General features: G+C 32.4%; 1 protein-coding gene across 5 annotated transcripts in view; it reads left to right on the top strand.

Annotated features, from left to right (window-relative positions):
* The window catches only part of LOC116777770 (cholesterol transporter ABCA5-like), a 29,860-nt gene that overhangs the window by 3,458 nt on the left and 11,836 nt on the right, over positions 1-14,566 (top strand). For all 5 annotated transcript variants that reach the window (XM_061526081.1, XM_061526078.1, XM_061526079.1 and 2 more), the window contains exons 2-11: positions 7,330-7,483; positions 7,897-8,076; positions 8,518-8,690; positions 8,791-9,034; positions 9,302-9,528; positions 10,422-10,500; positions 10,575-10,682; positions 11,283-11,426; positions 12,093-12,243; positions 12,351-12,480. In XM_061526081.1, coding sequence (XP_061382065.1) covers positions 7,330-7,483; positions 7,897-8,076; positions 8,518-8,690; positions 8,791-9,034; positions 9,302-9,528; positions 10,422-10,500; positions 10,575-10,682; positions 11,283-11,426; positions 12,093-12,243; positions 12,351-12,480 — 1,590 coding nt within the window. The remainder of the gene's footprint in view (positions 1-7,329; positions 7,484-7,896; positions 8,077-8,517; positions 8,691-8,790; positions 9,035-9,301; positions 9,529-10,421; positions 10,501-10,574; positions 10,683-11,282; positions 11,427-12,092; positions 12,244-12,350; positions 12,481-14,566) is intronic.

Below are 14,566 nucleotides of genomic sequence, written 5' to 3'. Positions count from 1 at the left end.
AGATTTATGGTTCTAATTTGGCGCCCAACATGGGCCGTATTGTAACAGGGATCAATAGAAGCCATTGTTAAGACTCGATGTTAATATGGAAATCTCTTATTGTCTACTCTCACTAAATTGATGGCTGGTTAATACTTTCGCTTGAAGATAAGCACAGTATCACGTGTCAAAACAAATTATGAGTCAGTGTTACGATTTTGTTGTGAAGGCTGAAAAAATCAATAAACTACTGCGGATATCGACCGCGACGTCTTGTGTTTAATTACGTGTTTGACAGAAACTTGTACTGTGTACATACCATACATTTAATATGTACAGAGTAAAGTTATAATTAATTCCTAGACAACATAATAAAGTTAAAGAAAATATATATATTCAGTTTTCTCAAATATGTATGTGACGTTACTTAATTTATATCCTTACATTTTCTCAGGTGAAATGTAAAGTGTGCATTGTTTTAACGATGAATTGCTAACATTGTCGAGGATGCGTGTAAAGTTTAACTATTCTGCATCTGTGTTTTATTTATGTATTTCTTTTCATAACGAATAACAGATTTTATTTGAAACAATTTTCTTATTGCTATTTGTTCTAATTAAACAATTTTGTATGAAAACTAAGAAAGAACAGTTGAAAAACCTCTTTTAGGTTTTCCAAATCTTGTCAAATCCGTCTTTTAAAACGGATGTTAAGATTCGATTTATTAAATGATAAATTATCTGGTAGTTATTTTTACCGATATTTTTTACTTGTATTTTATCACGTGATAATTGTATTGATTTTACTTCTTTGTTAGTTATAAAGCATAAGTTTTCATCAGGTGTCTAGGTGGATGCCTGCGGTTTTTTGGCGAAGTTGAATATAGGTTTATTATCGTCTCGATTGTGAGATCGGCGCAGTTTTGCTTCCCTTTCCAACCTTACCTCCACCCAGGCTGACTTCCTTCCTTCTTACCGTCTCTCGTATCCAAGAGAGCAGGACAGACAAATGTAAATGGAGTGGGTTTTGCTCCTTCTGGATTGCTCCAAATATCGAACGCGACGTTGTTGTTATTACTTATTTTTAGTAACTTTTTCGTTGGAAGGTGGTTCTATCAAATGGAAACAAAATGGACTGTGTACAGTGAAAAGATTTTATCACCTCAAATAATATATGACACATGAACACATAAAATCCTTACTATAATATGGGACAGAAATTTTAAGAAAGTTCTTCTTGTCGAATAGTTTGTTATATATAAATAAAAAATGACATCGCAACTGAGGTGTTAAACTAGCAAAGCCTTGAGTTACTTTGATATGTTGAATGTACCGGCCGACTGTTGGGTCGTTAACCGGACATTGTAGTACTGCATTACCCCGGGGGTTAACGTTCGTATATTATGAACGCCCTCCCCTGTACTGATAGTTTGAAGAGTGGTTCGGTGGAATGATTTACATTTTACTTTATTTATATTTAGGGTGCCGTTTCATTATTCTTTTTAATAATTCTCATATAGCTTTTGTGCGCGTTCTCGTGCCTGGTCGTCGATTGTTGTAATATTAAGATAACAAAAACGAATAGGCATTTTGTATAAAAATGAAAAAAAAAATATGTGCCATGTTTCCTAGCGTTCGATCCCAAAAAAATCTACATAGTTTTTTTTTGTCTCTGAATCACAAAATTTTAAAACCAGCCCAACTCACATTCATTTTAAAAATGTCATTCTAAAATCTTGAAATAACTTAAAAATAGGCTCTATGTCATTGAACTTGATACGTCTTGGTGTTTTTAAAGATATGATGATATTATCATTCGTCTATGAAAAATATATAAATCAAAAGAGTTGACATTCTAAAATAAAAGTGTATTCCATACACGGTGCTATCGAGGGCTGATCTTTTGGTTAAAGCTCGTGGTGACGTCAGGGTTTCTTATCTATAATTGATGGTAGCTTTTTACTTTTTAGTCCTCTATATCAAAAAGCTGTAGTTTTCCTTTTTGAAATGGAAATACTGAAAACATTCAATGTTAATGAAAAGAAAAATCTGTAATGACAGTATTATTTAATTTAACGATTTTCAAATTAATATATTTTTTTAAGAATTCGATTAAAAATTATATTAGAATATAATTTTATCATAGATTTATAAGAAATTGAAGTAATGACAAATCTATTCAAACGTGATCGCAATTTTTGAGGAAAACGTGTATATAATGGTCGAACCTAAATGTTCGTAATTCCTAAAACACTTCGTCTCATCGTTAATTTTTTTTGGTATAGTTTTCTATAAAATAGTATATTAAGTAATATTTTATCGTATAGTTTTAAGTAATATTTTGTCGTATAGTTTTCTATAAAATAGAGAAACATTATAATTGAATCACTTCCAGAAATTGTATAATGAAAGACTTCACCAGCTGATTGGCGGAGTGTGACACGCCGCGGTATTTTTAGTTTGGTTCAGTAAAAATAGTACCTCAACAATTTTAAGTTTGAACGTTAAATGTTTTTCATTCAATGTATGCATATTTATATTTAGATGAGGAAAATAAAAATTTAATTAATATGTGTCATGAATCTGTAACATTTGTAGCGACCGAGTTGAAAGTAAAAAACGATTGATACGGAAAGGAATTCTTTAAAAGAATTACGTTAATAATATGAAAATATTTATGAATGAAAGACTTTAAACGTTCAGCAGCTAGTGTGCACTGCTCGACTTACTTTCGGTTGTATTATATTTACACACATATATTTATGTGACAGCACGTGCAAATACAATGTTTCTTGTGATTAGTTTCATACGTCAGAATTTGTATATTAGTATAGAATATGTATAATATAATTTGTACTTCATACCGGACTCTAATACGGTTACGCGTTTCTAATTTGACGTGACATTGTATTATTATGTGTCTGTTGTTCGGTGTTAATTGTTCCGAAATAAAATGCGACGTTTGCCAAATATTTCGGTATTGCAACTGATTTTAACGTTTGATAATAATAATCAATATATAATAATTTATACGTACCGTATTTGTGTTTAATAGCTTTGTTGCTATAATGTAACCATTTTTTATTTTATGCTAATAATGACTTTGGCTCCTGTTCGTCAGTTTGTAATATATATAAATTAAAGTAAATATAAATTATTTATTGTATTTTTGTATATTTTCTTAAATAATAAATCTTTAAGGTAAATCAATGTATGCGTAAAATAGTGTAAACATGCAAACAAGCTCACATAGTAAGTAATCTATTAAAAGAAATATCTAGAACATTCCCAGGAGATGGAGATAGAACGAAAATGTAATGTAGATTTTTCGGTGATTATTATTTGGTACGCATGAATTTATTAGCGACTGATTCCTAAGGGTCAACAACTTGAAAGCAAGGAAAATTATATTATATAATATATATATATATATTAAATATACTTTTAAATCGTACACAGAAAACCTTTATAAAGAAATCTTAAAATAATATTCGTAGTACCGTTATTATTTATCTTCATACTACAATATTCACTCTACCATATTCTCCAGTGAACGCAAAGTAAGAGAAGCACTTTGCTGAGCTTAATCCTCTCAGAGTGTGATTCGGTGATTTTGCATATTATGCATACTTGAAATAGAATATGAATATACGTAATTCTTTTATTTAGTATCAAAGAGTGGGGAGAGGTGGGGAGTGAGGAGAGGAGGCGTTATTGTCTATATACTGAAGATAGTACTCGCTTATGCTATTGCTCATTAATATAACATAAAACTTTTATTGTAATCTACTCTAAATTTAATTGTAAATGAACAAGTACTCGCCTGTAAATATGATAACTTATAAGTTGTGCTTTATAAAAATTTTTCGTGAACTAATATTTTTCTGGAAGGATATTCTTATAATTTTATCGCGTAATCAAAAGATAACATAGATACGATTGTTTTAGCACGACTTAATGTTCATTAAATTGTTAAAAATTAATTAATGCTTTTTGGATCACATCAAGCATTAATTAAAATTTCCATGTTCATTTGTTGTATAATTTAAAATGTATATTTTATTTCTCTTTATAAAACTCTTTCAATGCAGACTACTAATTGCTGTTACGGGACTACCTCGTTCGTAAAATTGGGTTAAGATGATACCATTTTCGCATAAGAGATCATAATTCTTAGTACGACGTAACCTTTAACCTTAACAACGGAAGTTTCTGGTTAAATGGGCTGTTTAGAAAAATTTAAACAGTAAGAAAATCTAAACAAAAAAACTGTTTAACTGGTAGAGTTCAGTTTGGAGAGCTCATATTAAGTTTCTCCGGTATTTATATATGGGGCTCCACATATCAGATTTTAGTGGAAATGCAATCTTCGCGTTCACATACCCCAAGTACAATAAAAACATTCCTTCAGAGATGGGTGTAATTTTGAATTTAATTCATTTGTGGAAGTTGCGGAGTTAACCGCGTCTTCTGCGATTACAGACACCGACTGTCAAGAATAGACATTAGACATGTTGCAACAGTATTTTTTACTTGAAAATTACCTTCTAAAGTTGATTTTAATATGGAAAATATCGAAAGAATACATTATTATGTGGACAGAAGCTAATTATAACAACAAATAAAATGAATTGAAATCTCAAATAAAGCTCTGTTAAATTATAGAACATAATGGTATATTTAATAGGTTACGCAAGAATTTAATGTTTAAACATTCATTAATATTGGCATTCAATTCATTTGAATAAGCAAGGCATATTAATTCGAGCCTGTACATTTACTCAGTAATTCGTTGCGTGGTGCTCGGATGACATCCGATACCCTCAGGGCCATTGATGACGCATTTAGTGACAGTTTTGGTGTTATCAATTATCCTATGAATATCTCATTTTAATTACTGTTAATTAAAATCTAAATACTGTACTTCCTATTTTCATAGAAGCTTTCATTGCAGTATACACAAAGAATAATGGGTGTGCTGACATTTTGATATGGAAGAAATATTGTGTGAAAAATGGATGGGTTGTCATCGAAGTAGTGTTTCATCAGTACGAACTAAAAATTTGTCCAACAAAAATGTGATCGATCACAAACTCTATGGAATTCAATCAAATCATTAAAGTTCATCCATCAACATAAAAGATAATGAATTAGATATTACAATCGCGAACTTAAAAAACCAGAGATCGCAGTGTCATTATTCAAATAGACAACGAATTAAAATTAAATTTATCAGAACCGGGTGTTGGATGTGTGAATAAATTTGGAAATATACCAGAATTTAATCAAGAAAGTAAACCCCACCTTCGTTTAAAACCTTTCAACTGTGGGTGTGGTTTCGATTTCCTAGAATTGTCGCACCAAAACGTATTAATTTACATTACGGTGCATATTTTATCAATATATTATGCAGGGATACAGTTATGTAACTGTTTTTGATAAAGTAAGTCTGTTTTATCGGTCGAAAACAATAATAAAAAATGTTTTTTTTTTTATTATAAATATATTTCTACCTTTATCCAAAGAGACGATACTGTTAGCTATTTATCAAATTTCTTAAGTTTCCTTGAAGGAAGGGATGGAAAATCCCTCTGTAAATTGGAACGGAAATTTCTTTAATAACTACTTCTACAGCGACCTGTAGGTAGATGTCTACGACATTTTTATAATTCTCTTGGTATTCGATATAGTTTGTATTCTACGGAGCGTCTGAGTAAAACTATTTTGTTCAAAGTCAGGGCAAGTCATGGGCGCGAGGAAGTTTACATAACTATGGAGATAATATGCTAAACACGTATAATCAATCAAGGCTATATTATCATAACTTATATAATGTTAATTATACAGAACCATTCGTGCGTGGAATTAATTCTGTCAAGTTTTCAATTTATTAAGGAATTATCTTGTGTTAGATATTACTTCTCATATTTTTATTAGATTTATTTAATATTGACGATGTTGTTGTTCAAAGATATAGGATTCGGCTTAATAAGCACGAAGAATTACTTGGCTATATTATTGTCTATTGCATTATTAGATTTTTATAATATAAAAGTAACATTGAATTGTAATGAGACATAAAAAAAATCTAGTATTATTTAGAGTCAACGTGATGTTTTGACTTATATCTTTAGAATAGCAGACATTAAGTATTTCAGGAATGGCAAGAGCTTGATTATTAATAAAATGATAAATTATTATGAGAGAGTTAATTTATAATGAAGATAAATTTAAATTAAAGTATTGATAATAAACATTGCTTCAAGTCAATATGGCATATTTTTTTATTGATACAGGGTTACCACACTCTAGCATATGAGTTAAACACCCTGGTTTAAGAGGGTAGTCCCCTTGGCGCCGTACACCTGTCATGGCCGTGCTTCCGGGCACACCCTTCCCTTTAATATAACTTTTCCAATAACATGATAGTAGCTTTGTTACTCTTCGCAATGAACGTTTATCCTTCATTCACATATTTAGTATCTCTATCGTTTTCATCGACGACTATTAAGAAAGAGAAGTTAAGTTATAAATATTGTTAAGGTCATAAATCCATATTGTCATCTTTAGGTTTTAAGGAACGCTTGAAGTTCTTAATCGATTCAGACAAAAAGTATTTTAATTACTATGAAATCGTACTTTATTTTCGAGCTGAAAATTAAATAAAACTTCAAAAAAACTATCAGCCTCTAAAACCGTTGTCGTATTTACAATCCTCTTAAAATAGTAACGCGAGCATAAAAATACGTATTATTTGAAAGTTGAACGAAAGTGAACGTAGCTGAAAACTCTAATTTAATTAAAAGCGACGTTTTAACGAATCGATTCAATGTGCTTTGATGACGCAAGTGCATTTACTGGGATTAGCCACGTGCATGGGAGTTATGACGATTTATGAAGCCTTTGTTATGTAATGCTGTACACAAATACAACGAGGGAGCGTTACACAATGGCAAACAAAAACCTTTTAACTAATTATTAGGACATCCTTCAGACTTCGGTACAGATTTTGAGATATTAATTTGTATATATTAATCAACAGACCAGTTTTATGGACAAAAGTAAAGAATACTTTGAATAAGAATTAGAGCTTTTGAATTTATTAAATTTAGAGCTACTAAGATGGCTTCGTCTTTGCCCCCGATTTATGTCACAAAGAAATTTCAAACCGGATTGGATGACATAGTGACATAATTTTATGATTTAAAATTCTACCATTTGAATAATAAAGTAGTAAAAAGAAGTAACAGCTGTATTCAATTACGTGCTTAAAGGGTTCTTCGTCGTACAGAATTTGTTATAAGCTTTAAAAGTCAAAAAGCTTGTCTATATATTTTGTTTTCCTTTTTAGAAAATGCGACAAGGAGCCAGATTGTGTGGCGATAGGTAGCAGGCTGAGAGGCACGATGGGTACCCGCCCTCCCGCCGCCTTCTGGCCCCAACTATGGGCGACCGTCGTCAGGAATCTGCTGCTCAAGAAACGGGACACCAGAAAAACTCTTGCCGTAAGTGAAAGAGAGACTACATAAAGTACATAGAGTAAACTGATAGTCCTACATCTGGGGTTCTGTGTAGGGCAGTTTAATTTTTCGGGCTTTAGTTTTTGATTAGGGATTATTATCGTTTCAATATTTTTTTTGTATTTTATTAAATGATGACAGTTCCAGAGTACCTAAAGAGTACAAAGTTTTTAACAACATGTTTCCTTCGAAAGTTTGAAGACCGAAATAGACATGATAAGTTTTGCTCCATCTGGTGATACACTCTTATACTTTGATGTTATAATCTTTGATATTAAAAATCTTCCTACTTTCTCTATTTACATTCAGTCTCAATCCAATGAATCAATTCACACGTTTAAAGTGTTTGTAAGCTTGCGAACTTTTTAATATTTATTAATTTGTTTTTTGTTTATCAGGAAGTCTTGGTTCCTCTATATTCCCTGGGTGTGTTGATCTTCTTGAAAATGTTGGTGCCGAACCCGAATTTCCCCGAGGTACGGAAACCTGGCCGTCTGTTAAGGATTCATCACGATGTCATCTCAGATAACCACTCGGTTGCCGTTGTTGCGGATTGGGAAACTGCTAATGGCACTTTGGTGAGTAATGTATATTGACAAAATAGAACTCTTTCTAAAATAGAAAGAGATGCGTTTGTATCTTTTATAACATTTTCATATCTGAATACAAAAGTAAGTTTATACTTTATGCTCAAAGTAACTTTATGTACATGGCAACACTAGTGAAAAAGTATGCATTGCAAACCTATATTTCTCGCAGGCGAAGACGTGGGCAAAATTGAAAAAGTTAAAAGTTTGTTGGTAAAAATTTAAAGTGCAGCACTTGCAGTTAAATAACATTCTGCGGCTTTTGTTATTAACACATAGTTCTTATAAATATTTCATATTTATGATGAAACCAGGGAGTCTTCTTTCTAATTAGTAAGCAGCAAATAAGTACGCACAAACTAACATACATGCGAAGAGCAAAACATCATATAATTTTATGCTTTATTTTTTTGTACATAAAATGAATACCAGAGTTTCCTGGACGACATCAACTCTCTGCTCCGCGAGTCCGGACAACACCAAATTCACTGGATCCGCTACAACAATACCACGGAACTCAACGATGCGTACCACAACAACGCTAAACATTTCCCACTCGCCATCATCTTCCACACAGACCCTGGAGCTTACGGTGAACCACTCAGGTACATGTTGGAACGAAACTTATTCAAATAAATATGTGTATGTTAAGAGATATCATTGCACATGAGCTCTCATACTGACGAAACCCACTTTGATATTTAGATACACAATACGGACGAATCCCTCTCGTGACGGGGGCACTCCGTCCACTCGGACCCTGAGCACGTCTCCAGCGAAATGTCGCGAGCGTACGAAGTCAGATAAGGACTGGTCCTCGGACTGGTCCCGTGGCGGTCAGCTCATCCCACTATCGGAGATGCATCGCGAGGACACCTGCCCTGTGCTTCAGTATTACTACACTGGTTTCCTGGCGCTTCAAACATTGATCGATTACGTCAAGATTAAGGTTAGTTTTCTTTCACAATAATTTCTCTAAGACTATCTTATTATTCCAACTTGTTTTCAAATAGTTTAACGATTTTTGGTCCAAGATACATTTTGGTACATTTTTCCTGTCTTTAATTTTTAGCTAAGCTTATTCAAACAACAAATATATTAAAAATGATAAATTTGAAGATTTCCGCAAAAAAAAAAATTATAACCCTTGATTTTCCACGTAATAAAATTGAGATTTTAATCATTATAATACATTTCTGATCAACAATTCTTTCAGATGGAGACTGGTGCAAATTTCCTGCCACCTCGGGTGGATTTCCGTCAGTTCCCTAAGCGGCAGCATACTGGCGACTGGCTCGTCATCTTCCGCGTGATCATGCCCATGTACATGGTGATGACGTTATCACAGTTCATCACATACTTACTGATGTTCGTTGTGGGGGAGAAGGAGAAGAAGATCAGGGAAGGAATGAGGATTATGGGATTAAAGGACAGTGTTTATTGGTAAGTTAAGTTACGTGTTATTCTCTTAAAATACAATAAATCTCTTTCACATTTTCTTGTATTTCTATCATCCTACCTTGCGAGTACTTTGAGCGTGCGAAAATTTTTTTGCGAATTCATTGCTATTTAAATTTTAAACCAATATTATACCAGATCTTTCACGCGTCCGCATATTAAAGCAAAGCCAACGAAATGTGATAAAAAATGTAAACAAACTTTGACATGATCATAAGCTGTCAGTGGTAACATAATAAGTGTTTCCCGATTACTCTTTGCGAAAATGCTTTAAGACGTATTAGCTAAAAGAGGAAAAATAAAAAAGGTTTTTATTTTAAATGTTATTTACTAAAATATATGCAACTTCATCTATATAAGGTGTTATTAGTATTAATATATTTTGTTATATTTTAAATTTCCCTCGTTTTATGTAGAATAAAGATATGCATATTAAGTTTTTAAGGAGTTATAATTGTGCGTGTATATTTTCATACATATTATATGTTTTATTCATTATTAATGGCGAATGCATTACAATTAATCTTATAAACGCGAATTGAAAGCGAGGCTAATATTTATCGCGAAAAGGCTTTGATTGCTTGGCAATAGTTGAATTATAAACTTTCATGGCTAATATTTTTAATTTTTATTTATTTTGCACATCATATTTGCGACTGCATTACTTTACTCATGATCGTTATATATGATTTAAGGGAGTAATTTTTAGTCATCTCTAGCTGAGAGAAATTTTTGCTGTTCATAAAGCTCTGATCGACATTCGTCTTTGCTTTATCAATATTATATTTGTGTAGCTAACAGTAGTAACAGCGAAATATCCATGAAATCCTATGAGTATTTGCGTGTACATCAAAATGTACGTAAAAATTGATTTCCAGGGGTTCTTGGTTCTTGATCTACGCCGTGTTCGTCACAATACTCTCCATCGTCAGCACCGTTTTGCTGTTCACTCTGAAGGTATGTGTCATGCCATTTTGATTCACCGCCACCATGTGAAGGTTTTTTGAAAACTGTTCAACATATATTTGCAGGTGTTCCAGCACTCCTCATACATCTTGATCTTCCTTCTGATGCTGTTATTTGGTTTCACGATCATAACTTTTGCGTTCATGCTAACTCCCTTCTTCGATAAAGCCAGGGTGAGCTTTGGTTATTTATTATATACATTTGAAGAGTTTTTAGAAATAAACTATTTTTGTCCATATTTATAAGTTGTCATACTCATATGAGAAGGCTTGATGTATATTTATCATGTTTTTAGGTTTGGGAATAAGTCTTTTACTACCCCTTAGTCCACCCAAACAAATTTTTGTTTGACAAAACCTTTACTCTTGTACATGATGATTTTTTTGATAATATATTTAAGCTTTTGTTTTCATAGACAAAAATTCCTTTTAACAATTTAACTTTATACCAAATGTCACAGAATAGTAGTAGTAGTGGATGTACCACAATGACATCAGCTGCATTCAAATTCTAAATTTTTTTGTTATATTCATAATACGTGTACTAATAATTTATATGTTCATACAATATTATATTTTAAACTGTGCACTAGTATTATTAATTTGCTGGGGAAGTCCCAATAAAAGGACGAAACGTTGAACTTAAATCAACACGTAGTTCGGCCTGAGTTCCTGTGATCAATTTTAGTCATTTATTAGCTACACTATTTTTATTCGATTCTCTAACAGTACCCGTGTCCTAATAATTAATTCCCATATCCTGTTAATTCCCAGACTGCTGGTATACTGGGCAGTTTCGCGGTGAACCTGATGAGCGGTCTCTACTTCATTCAGGTGTTCGTCTCTAACGCTGACTCGTTAGCCTTCTGGTTCGTCTCCCTCATCAGCTCCAGCTGCTATGCTTTGGCTATGGACAAGGTAAGTTTAACTAGCTTCAAGAAACGGCTATAAAAGCACAAGAACTATTAAACTTCTTATCAATAAAAAAAAAAAATAATAATAATGATACGTTTAGAATTCTCTATATATGTCTCTATTCTAAGTATTCTATATTTTACAGATTATATTCAATAGTGATATATTATTAAAATGTAATCTAAGTGTTAATATGCTTTAAGATTATTAAATGGTAAGTCTTTAAATGGCGCAGTAAAGTACTGTGATACCAAAAAGATGTTGAACTGTATTCGACGAAGACAAGATTTTTTGTGCTGTAACATAGCAAAAAACTTATTATGTATAAAGAGTGAGATATCAGTATTCAAAATTATACTCCTTACCATCGAACGACCAATCACTTTGAGTCTCCATCCTGTGGTTGTAAAAATTCCTCGTATTTTATCGAAGCTTCCTCCTTCATACTATTAACCAACGAAGGAACACTTTACCTACGTCTGTGTTTTTTTTCCACTGATATTTTAATGTCTTCAAGACAAAAGTTAATAAGACATTATTGGGATAGCTCCTTGATCACCATCGGTTTTATTTCCCTCTATCAGTAGCAGAAGAGAAAGCCTAGTTTCCAGTTTGTAGTAAACGAAAAAGGGCAGTAAGTAGCTCACCGCTGTTCGCTGTTTCCATCAGGCTTTGGTGCTTGATATGGCGGGTGTGGGAGTGACGTGGGAGAACTTGTGGAGCGGCCCCGGGGTGCCGTTCGGGGGAAGTCTGATCATGATGGCATTGGACACCGTGTTATATGGACTGGCTGCTTACTGGCTGGATGCCGTTATACCAGGTCACTAGCATAGAACATTGTCGTGGTCAATTAAATCGGAAAATCGTAGTTGGATTTAAAAGTTTTGTATCGTTTATTGAATGGCTTCTTCTCGTCGAACCTCACAGGCGAGTACGGCATCAAACAGAAGCCGTGGTTCTGTCTGCTGCCCTCGTTCTGGTCGCCGAGAGCACGCGTCGCGCAACTGTTGCAAGACGGAAACGTTACCAATAATAAGGACATCGAGCCCGTGCCCAAGTAATGTTGTAACATCATGTTCATGCAGATTTCAAACATCTGTATGGTACCCGAAGTTTGCATCGTCAAACAACTGTACGAAGTGTTCCCAGCTTTCCGTCAATAAATCTCCGCATGTAACAATATGGACGAGAAATGTAGAACGCTTCGTATCTTGTGTGACGTTGCAAACTTGTGATTAGTGTATAAGTTTTCTAAATATTAAGAAATCTTCGTCTGCCGCATAAATCCAATATCTCAAAAAAAAAAATTCTAAGATAAATCTAAATATTAAAAAAAGTAAAAATGTTTAATTCTCAATTTAATAAGGATACCAAGAAAACATACCAATTATAATACATTCTGTTTATAAAATTAGTATCAAATTAGTAATGAATACATCATAGAAAAATAATAATATAAGTACCTTTATATACGACAAACAATTCTTATATCCTAAAAACTAAAAGAGAATCTCCCCGGGAACATAATATGTTATTTGTTTTCAATTTGTAATGTATTCATTATAACCACAGAGCATAACTTTTCGGCATGCAATGCATTAAATTTTGCACTCTTTAACAAAGCGCTTTCTGCTGTATTATCGATAAGTGTTTAAAATATAAACAAGTAAATTGTGTCTTTGAAGGAATTCAAATATAATAATAAGAACTTATGGCTACCCTCTAAATCTCTCAGATGCTAATTTATAAAAAAAAGCACAATTTAAAAAGTAGTATGGGCAAATTTTATATTTTTCCAATATATTGAGAACATTTTTTTTTAACGAATTATATCGTGGTTTTATGTGTGTAGGCGAAAGGTTTCCTAGAAAGGACGTGTATGTTCTAAAGAAAGTCCATTTTTAATTCTCATCTGTCCCTCCTATAATTCATAGCATCTTTGCTACGATGATCCGTTATTGATAGGCCAAGTACTCTGTTGGTTAATATATATTTTTTAAAATAATTTTATTCTTTAAAATTGTTAGAAAAACAGGTACATATTTTAATTTTTTTCTTAAATTTCGTATTAAGATTCATGATTTAAAAACATTTTAAATTTTAATACCAAATTTGTTATACCCCTTCTACCAACACAAGCTATCGAAAGGTTTGATATAATTTTTTCAGGTATCTGCTGCTTGTCAGCTACATTGCTCTCAAACACGGAGATATTCAAAGCCCTTATTGATATCGATCTGTGAGAATTTACCATCACAACGTTCAATGTGACCATCCGCAATTATCGACAAATCTCATTAATTATTAATAATTCGCGTAAAGTTAACGCGGCGGACACAGAACAAGACAGGTTCAACAATATTTTAAATTCATACCTAAAAGTATTGTATTTAGAGTTTCGTCACAGTGTCACTAAATTTGGCCAAATAGTCTTAAAGACTGCCTTTCATAGCTTTACTGTAACATATGTATTTATATACATTTAATATAAGCGGAAAATCATCAGACATTTTTATCTTATGCTTTAGGCACACTAATATCTGTCACATATTAAAGGATACGTTGGTTACGTCGGTCTAATAGTAAATCATCTAACACAGTCAAACCTTTATTTATATATGAATTACCAAGTAAACGTTGGTTCACACTATTAAAATGAAAATCTCTTAAATAATAAAAAAAACGAATAAAAAAAAATATCGGAAAAATGTCTTACTGTTTAAATAAGAATTTACATTGCAGATCTTACAGATATTTGCTTTATTGTATCAGCAAATGAATGAGATCTTTTGAAAGGAATTATATATCTGTAATTTTATTTCATATAATTTAATTTGTATGTGAGGTCTCCACCTTTTTCGGTGGCAGCCCTGGTGAATGGTCTGGATATAAGTTAATAATACTAAAAACAAATAAGAAAATTATTTCTGGTAACAAAAAGAAATAATAATATATACGATGACATGTGTGTGGACCCTGAATATCACTAGATTAAAATCCGCACTGATAAGTAATTTTGTACAATCTATATTGAAATATTAGGTCCACAAATTAGGCTAAACTCCTGGCAGATGAAGCATTTCATAAAATTTCAGTGTGGGAGTCAACTTAAAAAACTAAAATTGTTTTTTTATTTTATTTCG

Source organism: Danaus plexippus, chromosome Z (genome assembly GCF_018135715.1).
Source record: "Danaus plexippus chromosome Z, MEX_DaPlex, whole genome shotgun sequence".
Lineage (NCBI taxonomy): Eukaryota > Metazoa > Arthropoda > Insecta > Lepidoptera > Nymphalidae > Danaus > Danaus plexippus.
The sequence above is the reverse complement of the archived record's forward strand: the minus strand, read 5'-3'. Positions and strand labels throughout refer to the sequence as shown.